Source organism: Corvus cornix, chromosome 18 (genome assembly GCF_000738735.6).
Source record: "Corvus cornix cornix isolate S_Up_H32 chromosome 18, ASM73873v5, whole genome shotgun sequence".
Lineage (NCBI taxonomy): Eukaryota > Metazoa > Chordata > Aves > Passeriformes > Corvidae > Corvus > Corvus cornix.
In genome coordinates, this window is record NC_046347.1 from 2,190,737 (window position 1) to 2,215,895 (window position 25,159).

General features: G+C 43.9%; 1 protein-coding gene across 2 annotated transcripts in view; it reads left to right on the forward strand.

Annotated features, from left to right (window-relative positions):
* Nucleotides 1-9,065: 9,065 nt before the first annotated feature.
* The window catches only part of LOC104695682 (myosin-1B-like), a 51,984-nt gene continuing 35,890 nt past the window's right edge, over nucleotides 9,066-25,159 (forward strand). The window contains exons 1-37 of one of the 2 annotated variants that reach the window (XM_039562446.1): nucleotides 9,066-9,077; nucleotides 9,275-9,321; nucleotides 11,282-11,524; nucleotides 11,613-11,756; nucleotides 11,848-12,004; nucleotides 12,587-12,614; nucleotides 12,713-12,827; nucleotides 12,913-13,005; nucleotides 14,106-14,169; nucleotides 14,262-14,360; nucleotides 14,454-14,557; nucleotides 14,638-14,776; nucleotides 15,025-15,143; nucleotides 15,231-15,380; nucleotides 16,332-16,502; nucleotides 17,431-17,737; nucleotides 17,822-17,898; nucleotides 18,373-18,460; nucleotides 18,554-18,671; nucleotides 18,883-19,006; nucleotides 19,086-19,222; nucleotides 19,325-19,580; nucleotides 20,056-20,298; nucleotides 20,404-20,580; nucleotides 20,666-20,811; nucleotides 20,899-20,989; nucleotides 21,078-21,467; nucleotides 21,584-21,710; nucleotides 21,947-22,065; nucleotides 22,344-22,540; nucleotides 22,916-23,099; nucleotides 23,186-23,351; nucleotides 23,525-23,649; nucleotides 23,839-24,147; nucleotides 24,250-24,453; nucleotides 24,703-24,828; nucleotides 24,923-25,093. In XM_039562446.1, coding sequence (XP_039418380.1) covers nucleotides 11,321-11,524; nucleotides 11,613-11,756; nucleotides 11,848-12,004; nucleotides 12,587-12,614; nucleotides 12,713-12,827; nucleotides 12,913-13,005; nucleotides 14,106-14,169; nucleotides 14,262-14,360; nucleotides 14,454-14,557; nucleotides 14,638-14,776; nucleotides 15,025-15,143; nucleotides 15,231-15,380; nucleotides 16,332-16,502; nucleotides 17,431-17,737; nucleotides 17,822-17,898; nucleotides 18,373-18,460; nucleotides 18,554-18,671; nucleotides 18,883-19,006; nucleotides 19,086-19,222; nucleotides 19,325-19,580; nucleotides 20,056-20,298; nucleotides 20,404-20,580; nucleotides 20,666-20,811; nucleotides 20,899-20,989; nucleotides 21,078-21,467; nucleotides 21,584-21,710; nucleotides 21,947-22,065; nucleotides 22,344-22,540; nucleotides 22,916-23,099; nucleotides 23,186-23,351; nucleotides 23,525-23,649; nucleotides 23,839-24,147; nucleotides 24,250-24,453; nucleotides 24,703-24,828; nucleotides 24,923-25,093 — 5,469 coding nt within the window. In that variant the 5' untranslated portion in view covers nucleotides 9,066-9,077; nucleotides 9,275-9,321; nucleotides 11,282-11,320. The remainder of the gene's footprint in view (nucleotides 9,078-9,274; nucleotides 9,322-11,281; nucleotides 11,525-11,612; nucleotides 11,757-11,847; nucleotides 12,005-12,586; nucleotides 12,615-12,712; nucleotides 12,828-12,912; nucleotides 13,006-14,105; nucleotides 14,170-14,261; nucleotides 14,361-14,453; nucleotides 14,558-14,637; nucleotides 14,777-15,024; nucleotides 15,144-15,230; nucleotides 15,381-16,331; nucleotides 16,503-17,430; nucleotides 17,738-17,821; nucleotides 17,899-18,372; nucleotides 18,461-18,553; nucleotides 18,672-18,882; nucleotides 19,007-19,085; nucleotides 19,223-19,324; nucleotides 19,581-20,055; nucleotides 20,299-20,403; nucleotides 20,581-20,665; nucleotides 20,812-20,898; nucleotides 20,990-21,077; nucleotides 21,468-21,583; nucleotides 21,711-21,946; nucleotides 22,066-22,343; nucleotides 22,541-22,915; nucleotides 23,100-23,185; nucleotides 23,352-23,524; nucleotides 23,650-23,838; nucleotides 24,148-24,249; nucleotides 24,454-24,702; nucleotides 24,829-24,922; nucleotides 25,094-25,159) is intronic. The other variant, XM_039562445.1, reaches the window with a different exon arrangement.

A 25,159-nucleotide genomic window follows, 5' to 3' on the forward strand; every position in this document is an offset into this window, starting at 1 on the left:
TAAATATGGAAGTAGTTTGCTAGGCAGCAGCTAAATGCATTTAAAGAAAAGATGACGCCCCATATTGACTCCTGTTTCATTGTAAGTGATGCTCCTCAGATACATCATCTCTATGTGCGAAGCTGTGAAAATTTCATCAGTGCCAGTGGTATCAGGGTAAGAAAGAAGGGAAATGACTCCTCTCCTTTTCCCTTCCCACAATATGCTCCCAAGAGATAGGTGGGGTTCTTTCTTTCTAGACAAATTCTTACCTGACACACCTTGAAAGGAAGCAAGAAAATTTTGTTTGTTCTAAACCACATATTTCTTTAAACAAACAAATCAACAAACAATCCCAAAAACTTAATTCATAAGTTAGTGTATTGCAGCTGTGGCCTAGTAGAAACACGGAGAAGTATTTCCAGCTCCAACTGTACCTTTTTAAACCTGATGATGGACTAGTAATTATCACAACAACATTGGGGACCATATTTCAATGCCAAAAATCCTTCTTCCCTTTGGACAATATTGCAATCACTCTCCAAAATTAACAAGCTTGTCTGACTGGGCAAGAATCGTGATGCACTTGAAGGCACGTGAAGCTGTTGGGGCTCCTCTCCCACCTGTAAGAAATCATGGCCTGAGCATTCTGTTCCTAAACCCATGCTCAACTGGTGAAAGGTAACATTGCAGGTTCCTTAAAAGACAACACCTTGGGCCAGAATTCAAAACTGCACAGGTGGGAAAGGGAGAGCAATCACAGCCATTGGCACTGTGCTGACCTGGCCTTGCACCAGCCATCTGGAAAGCATGGCTGGAGGCTTTTTGGAATCAGAGCAGAATATTAAAGGGTACCAGTAAGGAAAACCAATTTCTCCTGGACTTTTGATTTGCTGCCTTAGCTGGAGGACAGGAGTCATTTTGCATTGGCACACTATTTCTGGAGTCAGACTGCTTGTGATCTGAAATGTGCTGATGCAAATGCCCATCAACTGGCCTAAGGGAACATCTCTAAGAGAAGGTTTAAAATAGATGCAGCTGATGAGCTCCACTAGAGCTGCTGCCCCATGTGGACTATGGAGTTCTCTGACCTTCACAGCTTGGGCATGGAAGACTGTGTCTCCCAGGCACAAAAGCATCAGCACTTTGAGAGGCACTAAGACATGGAGAAAGTACTTCTGCCCTGAAGACACACGTTCCTCACAGAGGCTTCTTGCCAACAATTCAGCTTTCCAGTTCTCCAAGTACTCATTGTCTCTGCCCCTCAGCCACACAGCTACATTGCCTCGACCAGAAGGCCACTTCCTTCCCAATGGAGAGCAGAAGGGGGCAAGGGAGTGAAAGAGATGAAAGGAAGAGAGAGGCAGAGGAGGGTAGAGGCAGGTGGAGCAGGAGAGGCAGAGGGAGAGGGACAGACGCAGAGGAATGTGGGTTGAGTAGATAGTGAAATAAAGAAACGGAGAAGACAGTGAAATGCAGAAAACACCAGAGAAAAGAGAGGAAGGGAAGAGACTGAGAAAGATTAGAAAGAAAGAAAAATGGAGAAAGAATACTGAGATGGGGAGCAAGAAATTCATGAGAGGACGGGGAGAAAGAGACAGAAGCTAGAGGTGGAAGGAAGGAAGGAAGGAAGGAAGGAAGGAAGGAAGGAAGGAAGGAAGGAAGGAAGGAAGGAAGGAAGGAAGGAAGGAAGGAAGGAAGGAAGGAAGGAAGGAAGGAAGGAAGAAAAAGAGAAGGGAAGAGAGGAAACAGTTTAACATCATTTGGCTGTTGGTACCTAATCCTGGTCTTAACTCTGCTGCTTTTGATCATCTGAGAGAGTGTTTGGAAGTTACATCAGCCCTCTCCGAGTACCAAGGTCATGGTGCGAGTAGTTGCTGTTCCCAGTGGCAGAATAGCGGCTGCATTGGGCAGAGGTGTGGTAAGAACAAAAGGATGCAGGAAACTCACTTGGGAGGGACTGTGGCATCTGTACCTCCTCTCTGGAGGATAATCTCTGCTAGATAATCTCACTTAGGCTCCCTTTCCCATGAAAGTCTGAGCCAGATGATCTATTGAGGTCCCTTCCAACCTGGGTTGTTCTGCAATTCTATGATTTTTTGAGATTTTTTATAAAGAAGGTTGTACCAAAAGTGATGCAATGTCTGTCTAATTTCCCTTCATAGCCTCAAAAGATTCTGGCTTGAAAATGAAGCTGACATACTTCCATACCAAGGTGTTTGAGTTTCTATTATATGTGAGCCATACCTCATCATCCTTACTTTTCTGCTCTCAGGACAAGCTGTTCTTTTTTTCCTTCTAATACTGAACTTTGAACACCAATTTCTGTCATTTCTACTTCACTTTCCAACATCTCAGACATTTCCAGACACTAATCTTCTTCCCATTGGCTTCTCAGTTTTTCCACCCTACTCTTCTATATAACTGAAGCTCCAGAAGGTGGTGAAAAAAGTATCCTCTTTATCACTCTCATATTATTTAGAACACTGCTCAGATGTCATCCTCTCATGTTTGCTGTACTGGTAGAAGGAGAATGATTAGGAGAACTCTGATGCACTTTCAAGAACTGTTTATCCTGACATTCCAGGTCACAGTTTTTACCTTCCTCTGCTCAGTGAAATGACACCTTCCCCTTAACTGCAGATAATCTGTCACTGCAGCTTTTCAGGAAGCCACTTGGAGTCCACACTGAAAAAGGATGACATCACCTTTACAGAAACGTAACTCACAACAGTCCATATCGGGAAAAGAAACTACTTTGATTTCCATGAACTGAAGCAAGATCACAAGCATAGCAACCACTTAGAGGGACAGAACTTGAAGAGAGAAAAGCCACCAATTCATACAAATTAACAAATAAAAAAACCCAGCCTCTGCCCTGAAAAAACCCCACCCAAATAACTGCCCCCCCAAATCTCACCAGCAGCATTATCCTGGAGCTTATGCTCTACTTCCATGGATTTTAGCTCTCATCTCTCAGCCTGTGCAGAGAACATCCTGAACTGCTTTTCCTCCCAGAGGATGCATTCAAGGCTGTCATTACTTATGAAAATTAGCAACTTTCTTTGAGGTCAGTTCATGCTTCTCACTATTTTTTTTTTGTTCCCTGCACCAGCATGGATTAGGGATACCTGATAGATCTCCAAACCATGTTTCTTTGCTGGGCCATCATGTCAGCCACAGTATGGCACACAAACAGCCTACAAGAAATACACTTTACTTTTGTCTGATCTGATTCTTACTGGTTTTTATATACAAAGTATGTCCTTACCATTGCAATGGTCCAGTACTCAGCTACGTCTTAGCAGAAGGGTAGGGATGAGAAGTTTTGCTCTAGCAGATCAGAGCATCAGAATTTCTTTTCAGCATGTGCTAACATTCTTGGGAGCTCTCATTTTACACAGAGGCAGCAGAAATGCTGCTGCAGCAGAGTGTGAATATTCCCTGCCAGACAGTTAATCAGGGTCCACAGGGTGCACTGATGCCTCCAGCATGCCCTGTTCATATGACAGCATGGCTGACCACAGCACCAGCAAGCTGCAGGTCCCATGGGGAAGGTTTTTGAATAAATTATCTGGTGTATCAGGTAATTTGAGATAGTATAAAACTGAAATGAAAGCAGTGGTAAGTTTGTCTGTGTTATCTGTGAGCTTTTGGAAAGCTCAGGAAAAAAAGGAGAAACCATCTCCGCAGTGAATTCCTGGAAGAAAAGTCCACCAAGTGCCATGAGGCTCCTGCAGCTCCTCCTCACAAAGCAGGGACTGTGGGGAAAATGGGGGGGAACTTTCTTCATCTTCCTTCAGGACACCTTCACACTAAACACCGTAATCCCTCCACCACACAAGACATCAGCCTCTAACTTATACACACATGCATGGTCCTCCCTCTGGCACAACAAAGCATCTGCTTACCATCAAAACAGAGCATTACTGTTCACCGATCCCTGACAACTTTTAAGATTAATCACATTCTATTTTGTGGAGTTTTCTTGGGACTGGGAATTATATTTAGGAAGTCAAAGGCTCATGCACATGTAGTGAAAGCCCTCTATCAAAAATATAAGTAAATTTCCACGGTAACAAAGGCAGGTCCTTTCATCTGCCTGCCTGTAGGCAAATTTCTCTGCCTGCCTGCAGTCAAAAAAGCTGAAGTTTACCTATATCCCCTGTTCTATCTGAACACTATTCTGGTTGAAATTTATAACAGACTGACTAAATGATCCAGAATGGCAAGGAATTCTCAGTGAGTCGAGAGAAGATTCTCCCCCCAGTCATGCCAGCCCTGAATGCCTCTGTGAATCCTGAGATTCTAGTGTTCCACCCACTGAAAGCTCGTTCTGGAGTGCCTGCCATGCAGTGCTCATGTGGCCATTACAGAGACCAGACCAGAGTTCAGCATTCGGTGGGAGCAGATGACAAGCTGGGGAGAACTTCTGTTCTACTGGGACCATACCTGCTCAGTTCCCCTTCAGGAGGGATTTCCAGACCTGGAAATACACCATGCACACACCATGTGTGGACTAGAGTAAGGACTGGGAATGACAAAGTCTGGGGAAGGAATGACTGTCCAGAGGGCTGTGACCTTCAGCAAGACCTGCAACAGAGTCCACACTACAAGGAAAAGTGGATGAAAGGCAGTTTGTCAAAGGCAAGCCAAGACAGACTAACCTGTCACCTTCTTCAGATAGGACTGTGCAGGCAAAGGAGCTGTGGCATTCCTGATGTAGCTGGATCAGAACAGCCAGGATCTGGAACAAACCCAGCAGAAAAACTGCTGTTAAGGTGGAAAACAGTCAGGCACTGAGCACTGGGAGATAGGGAAAGGAGTCCTTCCCACTAGACAGCCTGTCTGCCAGCTGATGCCCTTCAGCTAGCAGGGCTGCAGGGGCCTTTGCTGCTCAAAATATTCTGGCAGTGTCTGAGACAAGTGATGACAAACATATTTAGCAAGTTCCGCTGGCTGACCTGGCTGGGAAGGCACCAACCTCCCTATTTCTTTTCTGTATTAGCCACACGTGTTATTTGCTCAGTGCTGACAGGGAGGAAGCTTGATGGAAAGCAAATAGATCAAAATAAAAGGAGAGGAACCACCAGAATGGTGGCTTTGTGATCAAAGCGTCCAGCCCAGTATGACACTGGATATAACCCTATGTCTACATCTCAGTCAAATCTCTCTGTTCTTTACCATGCTGAAAGTGTAGAACTGTGCTTTTCATTTTTTCTTATTCTTTGTTTAACCGGGTCACAAAACTACGGAATACATTAGGTTTTGCACCAAAGTGATGTGCATGTCCCTCTGGCGTACACCTATGTGATGCTAGGAAATGGACAAATTCATAGTATAAAAATTAGGTTTAGAAGTAGAATACGAAGACATTGCCACTGACTCAGAAAATCTCTAAGCAACGCATCAGAGAGGCTGTGGGAGCATTCTCAGCAAGATCACTCCATGCATGTTGTGTTTACATATTCTAACTGGGAACCCCCTCTTGGCAAGTGTCAGAGGCAAGATCCTGAACTAAGAAGATCTTGAGACAGATAGTCTTATGTTCATTTATTAAAGCATTTATTAAAGAAACTCCGATGTCCAACCATCCAGGAGCCACTCTAACAGTCACTGTCCCACCACCTGAGCTGGGACCAAGGCCCCTTCACAGCTGCACCTGCACCCTCTCACAGTCACACCAGGTTTTCTCACCAGCACCACCCCGGGTTTCCCAACACTGAGTCTCAGATGTCCAGATCCTTAAAATAATGTAATCATGGTGCAGTAACTAGCTTGAGCTAGTGCCTCCGAGGAGGGACCCCAAACAAAGGAGACCTTTTATCCCCTCACAGTCTAAGGGTGGAAAAATCTGGAGTCATCACCTCCTGCCATGTCTCTGAGTGTCCCTCACCTGGCTGGGCCACAGGTACCCCAGCCCTTGGTTGTGCAAAGGGTCTGCAGTTCACAGCCTCTTGCCTTGGGCTCGAGCTCCTGCTCCTCCAGAGCTCAACCCGCAGCTCCACTCTAGCTGCACCCCAAGAAACACGCACCAAGTGTATTCCCAACACATCCCTATAATATGGACAACCATGAGGACTCAAAAGTGCCAGGGGGAGTTTCACAAGATCAGAGACAAGCATTCTTGATACATTTCCACAATTCAGTAGGACATCTCACTTTTCTCCAACACCTCCCTTCCAGGACTCAATAAAAATGAAGAGCAGCGGGAAGAACAGGAACAAGATCTCCTTTTTCCACTCAGTATACTGTCACAGTTATTTTGGCAATACCTAAGTTTATCCAATGGAGAGTGTGCTGGTTTTGGTTAAGGTTGAGTTAATTTTCTTCAGAGTGACTGGTATGGGGCTATGTTTTGGGTTTGTGCTGAACCCAGGGTTGATAATATAGAGTTGCTGTGCAGGGCTCACACAGGGCCAAGGCCTCTTCTGCTTTTTGTCCAAGGCTTTCCCAAAGTCAAGGTTACCAATGTCCACTCTCATCTACCAAGCAAGTCACTTCATCATAGAAGGTGATGAGGCTGATCAAGCATGACTTTCCCTTGGTGAAGCCATGATGAATACCCATGATGATTTCTTGTCCTCCAGGTGCTGGGAAATGTTTTCTAGGATCAGTTGCTCCAACACCTTCCCAATGATTGAGGTGAGGCTGACTCGTGTGTGGTTCTCTGAACCCTCTTTCTTGCCCTCCTTGAAGGCAGGAGAGTGTCAGTTGCTTTCCTGCAGCCTTCAGGCACTTCTGCTAATCACCATGATAGACTAAAGATTATCGAGTGACCTCATAGTGACACCAGCCAATCCCCTCAGAACTTGTGAGTGTATCCCTTCAAGGCCTATGGACTTTTGTGTGTCCAGTTTGCTGAAGTACTCCTTGACCTGTTCCTCTACCATCAAGGCTATGTCTGCCTTGTTCCAGACTTTCTTCCTGCTCTCAGTGCCCTACGTTTCCTGAAGGTCTTACTACCACTATTAAGTATCTCAGACCTTTCCATGTCATGTGCCACCAGGGCTCCAACCCAATTCAGCATTGCCCCCACATTTTCCTTCTCCTTGAGCATGGAGGAAGCCCGAGGGAGACCTCATTGCAGACTTCTAGTACTTAAAGGGAGCTTATAGAAAAGGGGGAGAGTGACTTTTTTACACAGCCAGATAATGATTGGACAAGGGAGAACAGTTTTTAACTAAAATACAGTTTTAGATTAGATATTAGGAAGAAATTCTTTACTCAGAGTGTGGTGAGGCACTGACACAAGTTGCCCACAGAAGTTGAATGCTCCCTACATGAAAGTGTTCAAGCCCAGGTTGGACAGGGCCCTGAGCAATCTCATCTAATGGGGTGGAATCCCTTCCCATGGCAGGGGGGTTGGAACAAGACGACCTTTAAGGTTCCTTCCAACCCAAACCATTCTATGACTCTAAGATTCAATCCCATTTAGGCTTTTACTTCTCTAACCTCATCCCTGGTTGCTAAGACAGTGTCTCCTAGGTTCCTCCCCAATTGCTTGTCCTTGCTTCCACTCTCTGTATGCTGCCTTTTTGTGTCTTGAGTTTTGCTAGAACCTCCTTTTTCATCCTTTCAGTCCTCCTAAAATATTTACCTGAATTATTACTTCATCCTGACCATGTGCCTTAATAAAGGCAAACAGTAAAAGTACCTGCCATTTCGTATAGAGTTTCACACATCTGAGTCTTACATGTTAGAGCTCTGTCAGCTAAGGAGTAAATACTTCTGGCCTTGAAAAAAGCATGTCTAGGTATCTCAAGAATGTCCTTGATGACAAAAAAATTATTCTTGGTGAGGAAAAGTAAACTGAGAATATCTGTGAGAGAAATTTGTGATAGTTACACTGGAAAAATAGTATTGATGAGTACAAAGTAATATATGAAGGAAAAGCAACCCTGCCTATCAAATACAGTGATGGGCACTGTTCTGCACTCTGTACTGCACTCTGTTGGTGCAGTATTAACACTTCATGGCATCAGATCTTGGGAGAAGGAAGCTTGCACTAGAAATTATGGAGGATGATGTCAAAGCTGATTAGAACTAAATAATGACTTCATACATGAGTTAAGATGGGTTACTGCTACCTGCCATGTTATTTGGAAATGTATTGTTGATTTTTTTCTATTTTGGGAAGAAATAAGGATTGACAAGGAACTAAATATCACCAAAGTAGAGAATTTTTCAATTAATTCATGTAAGCTATAATTATAATTGTCAGAGAACTCTTTGGATGCCTAAAACTAAAACTGGTCTTTAATTGATTACATCAAAGAACAACAATCTAGACTCTTGAACCCACTCATGGATCCTTCTATAAATCTCTAAACTCAGGACTTCCAGAATATTGGAAGATATACAAATGTATGTTATTTTATATTTATATCCAGAGACAGAATACAACTGAAAGAGCACTTGGAAGATATACAAATGTATGTTATTTTATATTTATATCCAGAGACAGAATACAACTGAAAGAGCACTTAGAAAGGTTCAAGGTGGCTGTTCTCCCTGAGATAGTGCGCTATATTTTGTTACAACCGTAAAAAGCGAAACAGAGTAATGTATAATCATCTGAGTAAGGTAAGCAATGCAGACAACAGTGAAATCCACGTATCACATCCAAGATCTGTAAGTAGAGAGCTCTGTGAAAGGACGACTGTCATCAGACGTATGATGTCCTCAGAAAAAGTTGAACTATGCATCCAAATGTCACTGTGCTTGCCCAGTGAATGGTTGTCCCTTCCTCCCTTAGCTCAGATTCATGGAGCATCCATGGCCTTACAGTTGTTGGTGGTTACCCTCATTCCTCTGGTCATCATTAGCTGTATTTCCCTCCTTAGGAATCTTCTCATATTATTTATAGGCGATTTATTCACATAGCTAGGAAGAGACCAAAATTTTCTAATTATATCTAGTAACATCACTTTCCAGCTTTCAGTACATTCAGTTTGCCAGACAATGCTTTGCCAAAAACAAGGTTTGCCAAAAATGCTTTGCCCAAAGACAGAGGAGGCATCTGCAGCATGCACTGACCAGAACCTATAAAAGAGACCTTGAATCTGGGCTGTTCTGTCTGCAGAGGAAACTTCATGGTAAGTGCATGTCTGTGGTTGGCAGAAAGGGACTGTGTTCCTGCAGTCCCACTTCAGCCCTGCTGTCCTGATGTACGTACATGTACCTGCAAGGATTTGAAATCTGTACGATAAAGCATGATGGTATTTTCACTTTGCAACCTGCCTGTGGAATTCTGTGCAGCAATAACAAGAGATCTGCCGTTTCTGCTTTACAGCACCTATCACCTTCCAGCCTGCAAGGCATCTTCTCATAGCATAAGAGGTAAGAGCCTCATTTACTCACATTTAAGGGACAGAAAAAGGTGGGAGATTTCTGTAGAACAGATTTCTTCATGGTGACAAATTACTGTAAAATTCTGTAGGCAGTTGCTGTATGCCCATATGTTCCTGGCCGCTGCTCTGCTATGACAAATAAAGCATGCTGATGGCTGAGCAGGCTGCTCACAGCTAGCTAGATTTCCTAAGTGGCTGTGCTTGAAGACAGTAGCCACTATGTAATGCCAGGAAATGTTTCTTGGGGATTCCTTATGTTTAATTATGGAACAGTGAGGTAAATGATCTGTTCTGGCATGAAGTCCAGACAGACAGAGCTAGCCGACAGAACAGACTGTTGCAAAATCTCACAGACTTGTAATAAATTATAAGTATTACTGCATATGAAACTGGCCAATAAATGTATATGAAAATACTTTCCAAACAATACCCCAAGGTTATAATTTGCACGTAGGCCTCCTACTAGTAAACTTGGTAAAAATGCAAAAATAGCAATCCAACTAACCAAACAACAAAAAGGGGGAGGTACTGCTTCTATTCCTATGAAAGAGAACTGAGTAAAATGGAGGATCTGCACACTACTAGGAGTAACTGCAAATGTTTGTTAACATTTTTGTTATTTAGCTAACTAAAAGTTATGACATGGCATCTTATCAAGCTGCCTGTTTGTCAAACTTCCTAGGAATTCAGATACTTTCTATTATGTGGTATTTCTTTGGAAATCCGGTACTGCATTTAGATATCTGGCTTTGATTTATAAATTCTTGAACTAAGGTTTCTAGCTTTGCCTATAGTTATTTCCACAAACAATTAACATAGGAAGAAATAGCTGGTCGTGCAGTATTTTAACCTGATGAATTATGTGTCCTTTATGCCAGTTGCTTACATACTACTTAAATCATTTGAGATGAGAAGCAAACAACTCTAGTGAATGATTCAGAGCATCAGCAAAAGATATTATGCCCTAGAGAGGCTTCAGAACACCTTCTGGACCACTAGCAACCCAAATGATGCATGGAATGCATCCTCAGGAACTGTAGGTGACAATAAACAGACTTACAATTATGCTACAGAGCAAAGTTACCCTGGAGAAGATCCTCAAAAGCCTTCATCCTGAAACTGACAAGAAACTCATAAATTTTAGTAAAGGCAATTTAAAATCCTGCATGTAAGAAAGAACGGCCCCATGCAACAGGATATGTTGTATTTCATTTTGTCTGGAAAACAACTTTGCAGAAAAGGGTCATGCATTCTTGTGCAAGTGTCACAGTGTGCCTTTGGGAGAAGAAAGGTCAACAGCACGTTGTCAGAAACTCGTAACGGCATAGCCAGCAGGTAAAGACAAGTGATTCTTTCCCTGCAGTCAGCTGCCATATCTGGAGCACTATGTTCAGTTTGGTGCTTTCTGGTGACAAGACAGTGGCATTTGGGAATGAATCCAGTGGAGATCTTTCAAGATAAGTAGGAGAAAATTATGTATGAGAAGAGGCTGCAATGGTGAGGTTTATCTACACTGGGGATGAAATTAAAAAGTGGTTATCTTATTGTTATCTTCAACAAAAAGGAGGTGAGTATATCATAGAAAGACTCAAACTCTTCTCAGATGGGCAGAGTGAAAGGCTGAGGGATAAAAACCACAGGTTTCAGCCACAGGAATTTTGGTTAGGTAATAAACAGGGGGAAAACTCACCCTCAGGGTCATCAGACATTAAACTGGGATGCAAAGGGCCTGAGAGACATCCATTCTTGAACAAAATAAAAACTTCACTGGAAGAATCTGTGGGAACCTGCATCCAACATTTGCCCTGGTTGCGCAGGAAGGTGAACCAAAGAACTACTCAAGATTCTTCCCAAATCACACATTCTATTACACAGTTAAGGTCTATCAATAAACTGTGTGACAACAGAAAATATTGACTCATTTGGGTAACATATCTGCTCTTCAACAGTATTCTCTGCTCTGGCAAGCATCACCATAGAGCGTAGCCATGTCGTCAGACGCCGAGATGGCCGTCTTTGGGGAGGCGGCTCCTTACCTCCGAAAGTCAGAGAAGGAGAGAATTGAAGCCCAGAACAAACCTTTTGATGCCAAGTCATCTGTCTTTGTGGTACATGCAAAGGAATCCTTTGTGAAAGGGACAGTCACAAGCAGAGAATCAGGCAAAGTCACTGTCAAGACTGAAGCAGGCGAGGTGAGTCAAAAACAAGACTGAAGGACAACATTTGATCTCCACTCTGAGTTTTTCAATGACATATGTGGATCTTTTGTTTTCTTGGCAGACCCTGACCGTGAAGGAAGATCAAATCTTCGCCATGAACCCTCCCAAGTACGATAAAATCGAGGACATGGCCATGATGACCCACCTCCACGAACCCGCTGTGCTGTACAACCTCAAAGAGCGTTACGCAGCCTGGATGATCTACGTAAGTGGCAGCAGCAGCTTCCTTTGGGCAGCGGCAGGAAGTGCTGGGCCAGGCTCAGGGGAAGCCAACGTGCTGTGTCCCTTCCTTGCAGACCTACTCGGGTCTCTTCTGCGTCACCGTCAACCCCTACAAGTGGCTGCCGGTGTACAACCCGGAGGTGGTGTTGGCCTACCGAGGCAAGAAGCGCCAGGAGGCCCCTCCACACATCTTCTCCATCTCTGACAACGCCTATCAGTTCATGCTGACTGGTGAGTGGCTCAGTCTGTCTCAGAGGCATTGGACCATTACATCCTCTGAAGGGATGCTCTGTCTCAGCAATGTGATGAGACTTTTTCAAAGCTTTCTCGGTTCTGACACACACATCTATTGTGGTTTTACTATCTTCATAGCATTGTTTCTACTGTTTTAAATGAAAGACACCTCTGCACTCAGTGATTTATTTTGACATTTGTTTGTTTCTTTCTTTTAAATGCATGCTATTTAAGTGAATGTTGTCAGGGTGATCCCTTCAGAAAGACATTTTAAAAGTGTTCACAGAGTTATCCTGATAAATATGGTGGTATTTTCTTAGCACATCATTAGGGTTTTGTTTCAGCCATAGCATTAATTACTGCTAACTTAAACAGGATTTTTTCACGTTAATAGTTCTAAAAGGGAAGTATAGTTACCACAGAGAGTTAGTGTGTCAGGAAGAATGATAAGCCAAATGGACTGGCTGTAAGAAGGTATATAAATATATCTGTAATGTTATAACATACATTTACTGAATTAATTTTCAGTCTTCTTGCATTTTTATTTACAATGTCTATTTGTTTCTGCCTTGTTCACAGATCGGGAGAACCAGTCCCTCCTGATCACGTACGTACAGCCCCTGCGCAGGTCCCTGCGGGGCTGCCCGGTGCCAGGGGACCTCCTGCCTGACCACGCACCCTCTGCTTCTCTCTTGGCTCTGACAGCGGAGAATCCGGTGCTGGGAAGACTGTGAACACAAAGCGTGTCATCCAGTACTTTGCAACAATTGCAGCCAGTGGAGACAAGAAGAAGGAGGAGAAGACATCAGGCAAAATGCAGGTGAGTTGGGAAGAACAGACTGAACATGTGGCCTGTCATTGCCCTGTCAACTAAACACAGTCACTGAATAATTCTCTCCCTGCAGGGAACGCTTGAGGATCAAATCATCAGCGCCAACCCACTGCTGGAGGCCTTTGGAAATGCCAAGACCGTGAGAAACGACAACTCCTCACGCTTTGTAAGTTTTTGATTAGAGAAGTTGTCATTTATATGGGAACAAGGATGTCAGAACATGCTGTCACTTCTGAAGTGTCAAAGTCAGATGACTGTATTCATTAAACTAATATTTTCCCCATATTTTTGCCAATTAAAATTTAACTAGACTATCTAATTAAAAGTACATCTTTAGAAGTACAATACAGCATACAAAGGGGGATAATTTAAATATGTTTTAATATCTATATAATTACATATCTATAAGTATATATACGCATATTCTTAGTGTCTGTCATACAGACTGAAGACACAATTTTGTGGAAATTGATGCGATATAGAAGAAAGGAAAGATGGGGCATAGAGGATAGAAATTGTGGGATGGAAATTTGGCTGGCATTCATCAGACCAGCAAAAATATGATTCTCTGGGTTTTAGGCACAAAACTGTGCAGGTCTATTAATCTGACTGTTCAGACATTGATACAAGTTGTTTAGAAAGGGGTAGGGACATGGGTGCCTTCAGTACATCCTACCAGAAAACAAACTACTCTATGGCATGTTTTTTTGATCATTTTAATGCAAAAAGCCATTCATAAGATCTGTTAGATTAACTGTGCCTGGCTTTGAAAAATCAGAATACCAATCCACAGTCTCAGGCTAAAGCTCCTTGTTTTGGGTGCGTTGCCTCTATCTCTACAACTCAGACGGTAACAGCTGACTTCTGTTTTACACAAGACCAAAAATCCTCATTTCACTTTTACACCACCAAAATCTGCCTTCACAGCATGCTTTCCGATTAGAAAACGGCTTTCACTATATCCACGTGTTTGAATTGCAACATAAGTGACCCAATAAAATGCTTTATTAGTGGTCTTCTCATTCATGTGCATTCATGGTTGTGCATTAAATAGTAGTGGATAACACTGCTCAGATTTATCCACTAGTATTGGCAGTATAGAGAACTTCCAGAATTTGTTTTTTGACCTTTTGTGCTTTGTTAAAGAAAAAATAAAAGTGAAAAAACTTCTAAGTTTGAAGCCTGTCCTCCGTGGAGCATGTAAGGTCACATACTTACAGTCATGGTGAAATTTCAAAATGCCTTTTTTTCTTTCCCCTCTAAAAGGGCAAATTCATCAGAATCCACTTTGGGGCCACAGGCAAACTGGCTTCTGCTGACATTGAAACATGTAAGAGACCACCTGACCTGATCCCATTCCTTCCTCCCTTTCCACCTCAGTGTTCTTTCTCAGGCTTGACTCTATCCTACCATCCTTGCCAGATTTGCTGGAGAAGTCCAGAGTCACTTTCCAGCTCAAGGCAGAAAGAAGCTATCACATCTTTTATCAGATCACATCCAACAAGAAGCCAGAGCTAATTGGTATGAAGTATTATGAATTGTTTGATAAAATCTGAATGTATTTAACATTTATCTTCATTCTCACACCCAGATACACCCTATTCTTCTTTACAGACATGCTTCTCATCACCACCAACCCATATGACTACCAATTTGTGAGCCAAGGAGAGATCACAGTTCCCAGCATTAACGACCAGGAGGAGCTGTTGGCTACAGATGTAAGTGTGACAGAGCATATTGGTGTGGTGAAACTTCCTGGTAATGGTCCAGAGGTTTATTTGGCTGGTTCTATTGCCAGAGTGCCATTGACATCCTGGGCTTCACTCCAGATGAGAAAACAGCCATCTACAAGCTGACAGGGGCTGTCATGCACTATGGGAACCTAAAATTCAAGCAGAAGCAGCGTGAGGAGCAGGCAGAGCCTGACGGCACCGAAGGTATTAAAACTGTATAGAACTCCTAATAACAGAAACAGGTATATAGCTGGCAGTTGGCAATCATGTATTTGCTTCCATTTACTTTCACAAAAACATAAATCTCAGCTTCCAGACTATTCATGCTTCTGAATTTCCCTTCAAGATGCCAAAAAATTTCAGTGCTGAGACCAACAGCCACATTTTAGAGGATATCCACTTTCAATTATCACTTCTCCTCTGTCACTTTCTCCCTCTCTCTTTGTGTTCAGTTGCCGACAAGGCTGCCTACCTGATGGGTCTGAACTCAGCAGACCTGCTCAAGGCCCTCTGCTACCCCCGAGTCAAGGTGGGGAATGAATACGTGACCAAGGGCCAGACTGTGCAGCAGGTAACAACTTGACTGGGAAGCTCTGTCTTGATTTATGCTCTTCCTCTGCGTACTATTTTCCTTCTGCTCCACTCTTCTTTGGTTTAGGTATACAATGCAGTGGGTGCCCTGGCAAAGGCTGTCTATGAGAAGATGTTCCTGTGGATGGTTATTCGCATCAATGAACAGCTGGATACGAAGCAGCCCAGGCAGTACTTCATTGGTGTCCTGGACATTGCCGGCTTTGAGATCTTTGATGTAAGGAGCACAGAACTCATAGTCAAATCTTGTCAAGGCAATGAGGTATCAAGAGAAAATGGAGATTTATGGTGGTTTGTTTTTTTTTTTTTTAACATGACACGCACTTGTAATTTCAAATTAGTAATGTATTTTTTGAAAAATATTTATTTGTTATTTTCTGGAAATATTTTCCTTCCTTGTATATGTCAGTGCTTTTTCGTCAGGCTAATCCATGAGCTTCAATGGATCTTTATACAATATCTTTATATGATGCACAAGGAAGAAGCATCTGCCTTTTACATATTTAGCACAAATGTTGTGTTTTTTCAATAATTTGAACTTAATATTAAAAAAAATCCACAGACAAATAGCACATAAATACCCAAGGTACAATATTACACAGTGTAGGAAGAGAAAGGTAGACTTAAGTCTACACAAAAGTTAACCAAGGCTTTGGAAAAGGAGACCAATATATATATATAATTTTCTTCTTAAGAGCCAAAGGGTGATTCCAACAGGAAGAGTACATTGGCTGATCTAATTCAGACTGGGAAGTTCTATAGATATTCACAGAGGGTATCTGAGTCCAATCCAGGGCTGGCAAACACTGAGAATGTTTAATGTTTTTAAAAGAGCAATAGAAAAATTCACATAAATTAAGAGAAAGGAGTGATCTAATGAACCTTGGTAAGACTAAAAAAAAAATAGGAAATTTGATTTAAAAATAAATCATATATTTAAACATCATTAAAGTAGCAAAGGGTAAAAAAAAGCCAAAAAAAATCCCCCATAATCAAATAAAAACCCTCTAAAAATGGTTAATTGAATGTTTTAACATTAAAAACATAGTTGTCTTAATTGGGCATCCCTGCGTAGGATTCTGAGATGGGATTCTGAGTGTGAAGGAGAAAGCTATACAGGCAGTTCTTCATCTTGAAAATGAGTAAATCTTGTCTTTGCACTGAGCAGTTCAACAGCCTGGAGCAGCTGTGCATCAACTTCACCAATGAGAAACTGCAACAGTTCTTCAACCACCACATGTTCGTGCTGGAGCAGGAGGAGTACAAGAAGGAGGGAATTGAATGGACATTCATTGACTTTGGCATGGACCTGGCTGCCTGCATTGAGCTCATTGAGAAGGTATGTTGATTATATTTAAGATTTTATTATCAGTTTCATGACAGAATTTAAGAATTTTTCTTTAGGCTTACTTTTTCTTGCACTAATGTTTCACAAACCTACCTGTTATTACCTGTTTATGTTCCTGGCTATTCAAAAATTACCATCTCAGTATTGTATGTATTATGAAAGTAAGTTCTGAGAACATTTGTGATTAGGCTACAAATGAAGTGCTTTTAGGTTATCCATTAACTACACTGGTATGCATTTTTTAAAAATAAACTGCAATTTTTCTTTTGGCAATAAAAGCACTGATGTAATCACACATAATTGCGTGAAAAGGATTCTCTGGAGGTGAGTTTTTTAGTCCACCAAGATGAAAGATCTCTTTTCAGAAATCCAGGCACAATTTCAATATTAGTATTTCAATATTAATGCTGGGATTTCTGAAACATAATTTCTAATTAAAAAAATAGGTGCATAAAGACAAAAAGTACTGGATGAACTGTGATCAACAAGAACACTATGGGAAGACACTGTTTTGTGTATAGGAATGGAAAGACAGAGATATATCTTCAAAAAATAAGATTTCAGGAAGTAGCTGAAAGACCTGTTGATCTGTTGCACTAAGGTCAATTTTAGTAAGACGTCTTCAACTGTACAAATTACTTCGTGAAAACAATAATGTAAAAAACAGATCACCTTTCAACTCCTCAGTTTCAAAATAATTTAGAAAATTTTGTGTGATTAATGTGACAATATTAAATGCATTAGTGTCAGAGACAAATTTGTATTTTGTCTAGAAGTGCAAATGCAAAAGTTAACAACGATTTAATCCATTTTTGGTCCAAAAATTCAACCAATTTTTCAGTTTCCTGTACCTTACTGCAGTCCCCTTCTGATAGCAGATCTGTATTTTATCACTGCTATTTTTTGCTGCTTCTCCCAGCCCATGGGCATCTTCTCCATCCTGGAAGAGGAGTGCATGTTCCCCAAGGCAACTGACACCTCTTTCAAGAACAAGCTCTATGACCAGCACCTGGGCAAGTCCAACAACTTCCAGAAGCCCAAGCCTGGCAAAGGCAAGGCTGAGGCCCACTTCTCCCTGGTGCACTATGCTGGCACAGTGGACTACAACATCACTGGCTGGCTGGAGAAGAACAAGGACCCTCTGAATGAAACTGTCATTGGGCTGTACCAGAAATCATCTGTGAAGACCCTGGCTTTACTCTTTGCCTCTGCTGGAGGAGAGGCAGGTCAGTTCTCTGAAATGTCATCTCTTTGATGCACAGTGATTGGTCCCCAAAGTAACACATGTTTCATTATCTTTACTTTATCAGAGGCTAGTGGTGGTGGCGGCAAGAAGGGAGGCAAGAAGAAGGGTTCTTCTTTCCAGACCGTCTCAGCTCTTTTCCGGGTATGTAAACACCTGATCTTTTCATATATGCAGAGAATTATTCTGCATTTTTAGCTGGCTCAGACACAGAAAAAAAGCAAAAAAACCCCAACCAACCAACCAACCAACCAATCAAAAAATATTCTGAATACAAATAACTTCTATTTAGACCACCATTGAAAACAAAAATCTTATGGAATGAAAAATAGCACTGCAAGAACCTAAACTTATCATTAATATAAACATAACTTTTCTCATTAAAAGTGCCCACTTTCTATCCTTCATTGGGTTGATGGTAAGTTTTTTCTTATCCTACAAGGTGATGTTTAATGTTTAGAATCCTAGGAGATTGAGCAATTGATAGAGGTATTCTCAGATGACAGTTTTCAGCTCAGTGCATCTCCATTGATGGGTCTTTCATGTTAAATTGAAAGAATGCAAAGGGTTATTTTTTCCAAGTTTCTTATAAACACGCACTATGTCACGATCCCACAGGAGAATCTGAACAAGCTGATGACCAATCTGCGGAGCACTCACCCCCATTTTGTGCGCTGTATCATCCCCAATGAGACTAAAACACCTGGTAAGATGCTCAAGCAGAAAGATCCTTGCTCTGATACATCCATTCCCCTCTGCACTGCAACCTGTGCCATTCATTTGTGCTCTGCACTGCCAGGTGCCATGGAGCACGAGCTGGTGCTGCATCAGCTGCGCTGTAACGGCGTGCTGGAAGGGATCAGGATTTGCAGGAAAGGGTTCCCCAGCAGAGTCCTCTATGCTGACTTCAAACAGAGGTGAGAGCTATGAAATGAAGACGTAAGTCAGGTCTCCTCACCAACTGCTGTCCATCACACAACTGAGCTTTGCCAGGGTCTTTGAGTACGGAGGAATGAAATACCAACTTCCTCTGCCTGATTCTGCTGCAAACATTGCTCTTGGTTTCAGTAAACAGAATAATTTCATGACTTGACATTGTCTTCATTCCTATTTCCTTTAATTCCACAGATACAAGGTGCTTAATGCCAGCGCCATCCCCGAGGGACAGTTCATCGATAGCAAGAAGGCTTCTGAGAAGCTCCTTGGCTCAATCGATGTGGACCACACCCAGTACAAATTTGGACACACCAAGGTACAAAATTCTCCATTCACTGAGTCCCTGGGCTTTGCTCTACCTGACAGTGATGTGCTGCAACATTCCCTCTCCCAAGGTGTTCTTCAAAGCTGGGCTAATAGGGCTCCTGGAGGAGATGAGGGATGAGAAGCTGGCACAGCTCATCACCCGCACCCAGGCCAGGTGCAGGGGCTTCCTGATGAGAGTGGAGTACCGGAGAATGGTGGAGAGGAGGTACAAATTCCTCTTCTTCAGTTAAAGTCACTCTGCTCATGGGAAAGTGTTGACAACTTGTCAGATTGTGAATATTCATTGTATGTTTTAATTATGCCTCAGGGAATCCATCTTCTGCATCCAGTACAACATTCGTGCATTCATGAATGTCAAACACTGGCCATGGATGAAGCTGTTCTTCAAGATCAAGCCCTTGCTGAAGAGTGCAGAGTCTGAGAAGGAGATGGCCAACATGAAGGAAGAGTTTGAGAAAACCAAGGAAGAGCTTTCAAAGTCTGAGGCAAAGCGGAAGGAGCTGGAGGAGAAAATGGCATCTCTAATGAAGGAGAAAAATGACCTGCAGCTCCAAGTACAGGCTGTGAGTATCACCATTTATTTCCCACTCAGAAAAAGCACATATACATACAGGCAGAAGGTCAGACAGACCTTCTATGAACAGATGATTGGACATGAGCCTGAGAAAGTAGTGTCCTACAGTAGCATGACGAGCTCTCTGACAGCTAATAAAAGAAGCAAGGAACTTCAAGTGGGTGTCAGGGCTCCTGTGTTCTAAGACGGCATCTATAGATAGCCAGGACAGGATTGTACCTGAGCAGCCTACTTCATTTAATATTCTCACAACTACAAATTCTGACAGATATTTTTGAAAGAGTAAAAAACAAAAGAAAGCAAACAAAAAATTTGAGACCTATTCAAAACTGAGAACTTGCAGATTTATTTCCCAGGCAGAAAACCTGACAGCATTGTAAAGTTATTTGAGTGGATAGACCAATAGATAAAGAAGACAAACTTTAAAACAGTATTAAGAAACAGAATCTTTGTCTCCCCACCAGGAAGCAGATGCCTTGGCTGATGCTGAGGAAAGATGTGACCAGCTCATCAAAACCAAAATCCAGCTGGAAGCCAAAGTCAAGGAGGTGACTGAAAGGGCTGAGGATGAAGAGGAAATTAATGCTGAGCTGACAGCCAAGAAGAGGAAACTGGAGGATGAATGTTCAGAGCTGAAGAAAGATATTGATGACCTTGAGCTAACACTGGCCAAGGTGGAGAAGGAAAAACACGCCACCGAAAACAAGGTATGAGGCAGAACCTGTCACTTTCTCTCCAGAAAAGAGCCCTGTGCTATTACAGGACTTCTATATCTACTTCCTTTATTTACACTTCCTCCCTTCTTCTCAAAGGTGAAAAACCTGACGGAGGAGATGGCAGCCCTGGATGAGACCATCGCCAAGCTGACAAAAGAGAAGAAAGCCCTCCAAGAGGCCCATCAGCAAACCCTGGATGACCTGCAGGCAGAAGAAGACAAAGTCAATACACTGACCAAGGCCAAGACCAAGCTGGAGCAGCAAGTGGACGATGTAAGCACACAGATGTAGAGCAGGAACAGCACAGGTATGGAGTCTGACCTGGCTGGGAGAGCACTGATGGTCTTGTTGTGTTTAGCTGGAAGGGTCCCTGGAGCAAGAGAAGAAACTGCGCATGGACCTGGAGAGAGCTAAGAGGAAACTGGAAGGAGACCTGAAGCTGGCCCAGGACAGCATCATGGATTTGGAGAATGATAAGCAGCAGCTGGAGGAGAAACTGAAGAAGTAAGTGTGGCTGTGGGACACCTGAGTGCTGGGCTGGAGCACTTGTGTTTTTTCTTTGAGCTCTAACACGGTTCACTTTGCCCAAAGGAAAGATTTTGAAATCAGCCAGATCCAGAGCAAAACTGAGGACGAACAAGCCCTGGGCATGCAACTTCAGAAGAAGATCAAGGAGCTGCAGGCAAGTCTCTGTTCCTTCCCCTCCCTTGCTCAGGCTCAGCTCAGGCAGGAGGAGGGCACGGGTGTGAAGGGTCCCTGCTGTTCTCCAGGCCCGTATTGAGGAGCTGGAGGAGGAGATTGAGGCAGAGCGAACCTCTCGCGCTAAAGCAGAGAAGCATCGGGCTGACCTGTCGAGGGAGCTGGAGGAGATCAGCGAGCGCCTGGAAGAAGCAGGAGGGGCGACAGCAGCTCAGATCGATATGAACAAGAAGCGCGAGGCAGAATTCCAGAAGATGCGCCGTGACCTGGAAGAGGCCACGCTGCAGCACGAAGCCACGGCTGCCGCCCTGCGCAAGAAGCACGCGGACAGCACAGCTGAGCTGGGGGAGCAGATCGACAACCTGCAACGCGTGAAGCAGAAGCTGGAGAAGGAGAAGAGTGAGCTGAAGATGGAGATTGATGACTTGGCCAGCAACATGGAGTCTGTCTCCAAAGCCAAGGTACACAAATTTCTTATAGGCTCATTGACCCAGAGGAATACAACACAACTTCTTGCACCTGGCCTTCTCTAGAGAGTGAACGGTTCACTCATCACTTTCCATATGCTGAAACACAGGCAAATCTGGAGAAGATGTGCCGCACCCTGGAAGATCAGCTGAGTGAGATTAAGACCAAGGAAGAAGAGCATCAGCGCATGATCAATGACCTTAATGCTCAAAGAGCTCGCCTGCAGACAGAGTCAGGTGAGACACACCCATCTACCTGTGCAGATCAAAAATGTCTCAGAGTTAATGCAAAAATCATTCTTCTGGGTACATGGTCTGTCCAACACACTTTGTGTCACATCTACTGTGAAGTCCTTGAAATGGGTTCATAAATTTCAGCATGGACTGTGAACTATCTGGTTTTACATCTCCAAATGTTTGCAGTGTCACCATCAATGGCATTAAAACTGTTGTGTATCTGCAAATTTTCTCAGGTGAATATTCACGCCAGGTGGAGGAGAAGGATGCTTTGATTTCTCAGCTGTCAAGGGGCAAACAGGCTTTCACCCAACAGATTGAGGAACTCAAGAGGCATCTGGAGGAAGAGATAAAGGTGATTCCTCCTATCAGAGGTGCTTCAGACACTTATGTGACTACTGAACCACCATGATGAGACAGGGAAAAAAAATCACTCCTGAAATTCCGTGCAAGTCTTATCATGCTAACTTTTACCTAGAGTTTATCCACCATTCCTTTTGTCAGTCCCAGCTTTTTCCTCATGGAATGTATGGTTGTCTATTTGCATAGGAGCATAATCCAGTGTCCAATTAATATTCAGTCAGATTTCCTGCAATATCTCTTTTCCATGACCCAATACTCTTGTTGCTGCAGGCCAAGAACGCCCTGGCCCACGCCCTGCAGTCTGCTCGCCACGACTGTGACTTGCTCCGGGAACAATATGAGGAGGAGCAGGAGGCCAAGGGGGAGCTGCAGCGTGCCATGTCCAAGGCCAACAGCGAAGTGGCCCAGTGGAGAACCAAATACGAGACGGACGCGATTCAGCGCACGGAGGAGCTCGAGGAGGCCAAGTATGTAGAGAACAACAGGAAGGGTGGCAGAGACTAAGAATGGAAATTTGAGGAGAACCCTGTGACATTGTCAGGAAGAAGTCAGTGTCCTCCTTTAGGTGGGGTCATAAAGAGACAAAATATGACAGAAAGCAGGTACGCATTGGGGAAAAGCGGAAAGGTCCAGAAGAGCAGAGAGATGCGAGCAGAGAGGGAACTGCAGCTGGAATGCTCCGGAATTCAGACATGGAAATAGACTGGCTGTCTGGGAGAAGTCTTGCACTTCTCTGTGAATGAGGGTCACACACTACCAAAAGGCTAAGTTTGCTCTTCTGAAAAACATGCTGCTTCACACCACAGGCTCCCATTTGTTTACTTATGCTTACCACTTTACAGGAAGAAGCTGGCACAGCGCCTGCAGGATGCAGAGGAACATGTTGAGGCTGTCAATGCCAAATGTGCCTCCCTGGAAAAGACAAAGCAGAGGCTGCAGAATGAAGTGGAGGACCTGATGATTGACGTGGAGAGATCCAATGCTGCCTGCGCTGCTCTGGATAAGAAGCAGAAGAACTTTGACAAGGTCTTTTGGCCTCCAGCACCAGGACTCCTGGCCAGAGCATTCCCCCATGACTGCCACATCCCTACTCACACCCCGTTTCTCTTCAGATCCTGGCAGAATGGAAGCAGAAGTATGAGGAAACGCAGGCTGAGCTGGAGGCCTCGCAGAAGGAGTCGCGCTCTCTGAGCACGGAGCTGTTCAAGATGAAGAATGCCTATGAGGAGTCCTTGGACCACCTGGAAACAATGAAGCGGGAGAACAAGAACCTGCAGCGTAAGTCCCTGGCCCTCTGCTCCTCACTGGGCTTTCTCACAAGCTTGTCTATCTGCCACACTTAACAGGTCTGGGCCTGCAGGGATAAGAACGTGCCTGGCACCTTCATGCACCAGAGCCTTTCGCCATTCAGCTCTGTGTCTGACCATGCCGCTTTTCACCCTTCCTTGCAGAGGAGATTTCCGACCTCACGGAGCAGATTGCTGAGGGAGGAAAGGCAATTCATGAGCTGGAGAAAGTCAAGAAGCAGATTGAGCAGGAGAAATCTGAAATCCAGGCTGCTCTGGAGGAGGCTGAGGTATGTGGCCATAATCAGTGGTGTCTGCAGTAACTAAATGAGGAAATAGGCCTCAAAAGGCCCTATGTGTTCCCCTGTGTTCTGGCTGGGGAGTGCAGAGAGCTGAGATCTCTGGAAATATTCTGTCACTCCCTAGAATGCAAGGAGAGGGTTTATCAATGTTATCAATGTTTGTGTCCACTTGCCCAGGCCTCCCTGGAACATGAGGAGGGGAAGATCCTGCGCCTGCAGCTTGAGCTCAACCAAGTGAAGTCTGAGATTGACAGGAAGATAGCAGAGAAAGATGAGGAGATTGACCAGATGAAGAGAAACCACCTCAGAATTGTGGACTCCATGCAGAGCACGCTGGATGCTGAGATCAGGAGCAGGAATGAAGCCCTGAGGCTGAAGAAGAAGATGGAGGGAGACCTGAATGAAATGGAGATCCAGCTCAGCCATGCCAACCGTGTGGCTGCAGAGGCACAGAAGAACCTGAGAAACACCCAGGCAGTGCTCAAGGTCTGTTCAGCAAAGCTACAGAAGGAGAAATGAGATCCCTGACATTTTTTGACATGGAAGTGAACACTGACACCTGGTAATTTCTCTTGTCTCTCCTTCCAGGACACTCAGATCCATCTGGATGATGCTCTCAGGACACAGGAGGACCTGAAGGAGCAGGTGGCCATGGTGGAGCGCAGGGCAAACCTGCTGCAGGCTGAAGTTGAGGAGCTGCGGGCAGCCCTGGAGCAGACGGAGCGGTCGAGGAAATTGGCTGAGCAGGAGCTTCTGGATGCAACTGAACGTGCACAGCTCCTCCATACCCAGGTAGGTTCTAGAACTGAAGACATATAACACCTACAGTATTTAGAGAATTGAAATTACCAGTAGGTCTCTTTTCCTTTTTTAATTGTAACATAACAATTAGTCTTCAGCAGTCTACCATTGCCATTTATCAGTTATTTGTATTCTTCATATAAAACTGTAACAAAACCATTAATAAAAATAGGTAATTTGATTTTTCTAAATGTGGTATGAAGCAACTGGAGAAAAAAATATGCTTTTTTCCTTCAACAGAACACGAGCTTGATCAACACCAAGAAGAAGCTGGAAACAGACATCGCCCAAATCCAGGGTGAAATGGAGGATACCATCCAGGAAGCCCGCAATGCTGAGGAGAAGGCCAAGAAGGCCATCACAGATGTGAGTTGGACATTCCTGGCATTGCTGATGGTGAATGTCCTGTCCCCCAAATATCTGCAGCCCCAAAATGGCTTTGCCCCTTTGCTCTGATCAGGCGGCCATGATGGCAGAAGAGCTGAAGAAGGAGCAGGACACCAGTGCCCACCTGGAGAGGATGAAGAAGAACCTGGACCAGACGGTGAAGGACCTGCAGCACCGTCTGGAAGAGGCCGAGCAGCTGGCACTGAAGGGAGGGAAGAAGCAGATCCAGAAGCTGGAGGCCAGGGTGTGTAGGGCTGGGGTTGTGGGTGAGTGAGGCTGTCCTTGGAGAGACATTGCCAGGGAAGCTGCA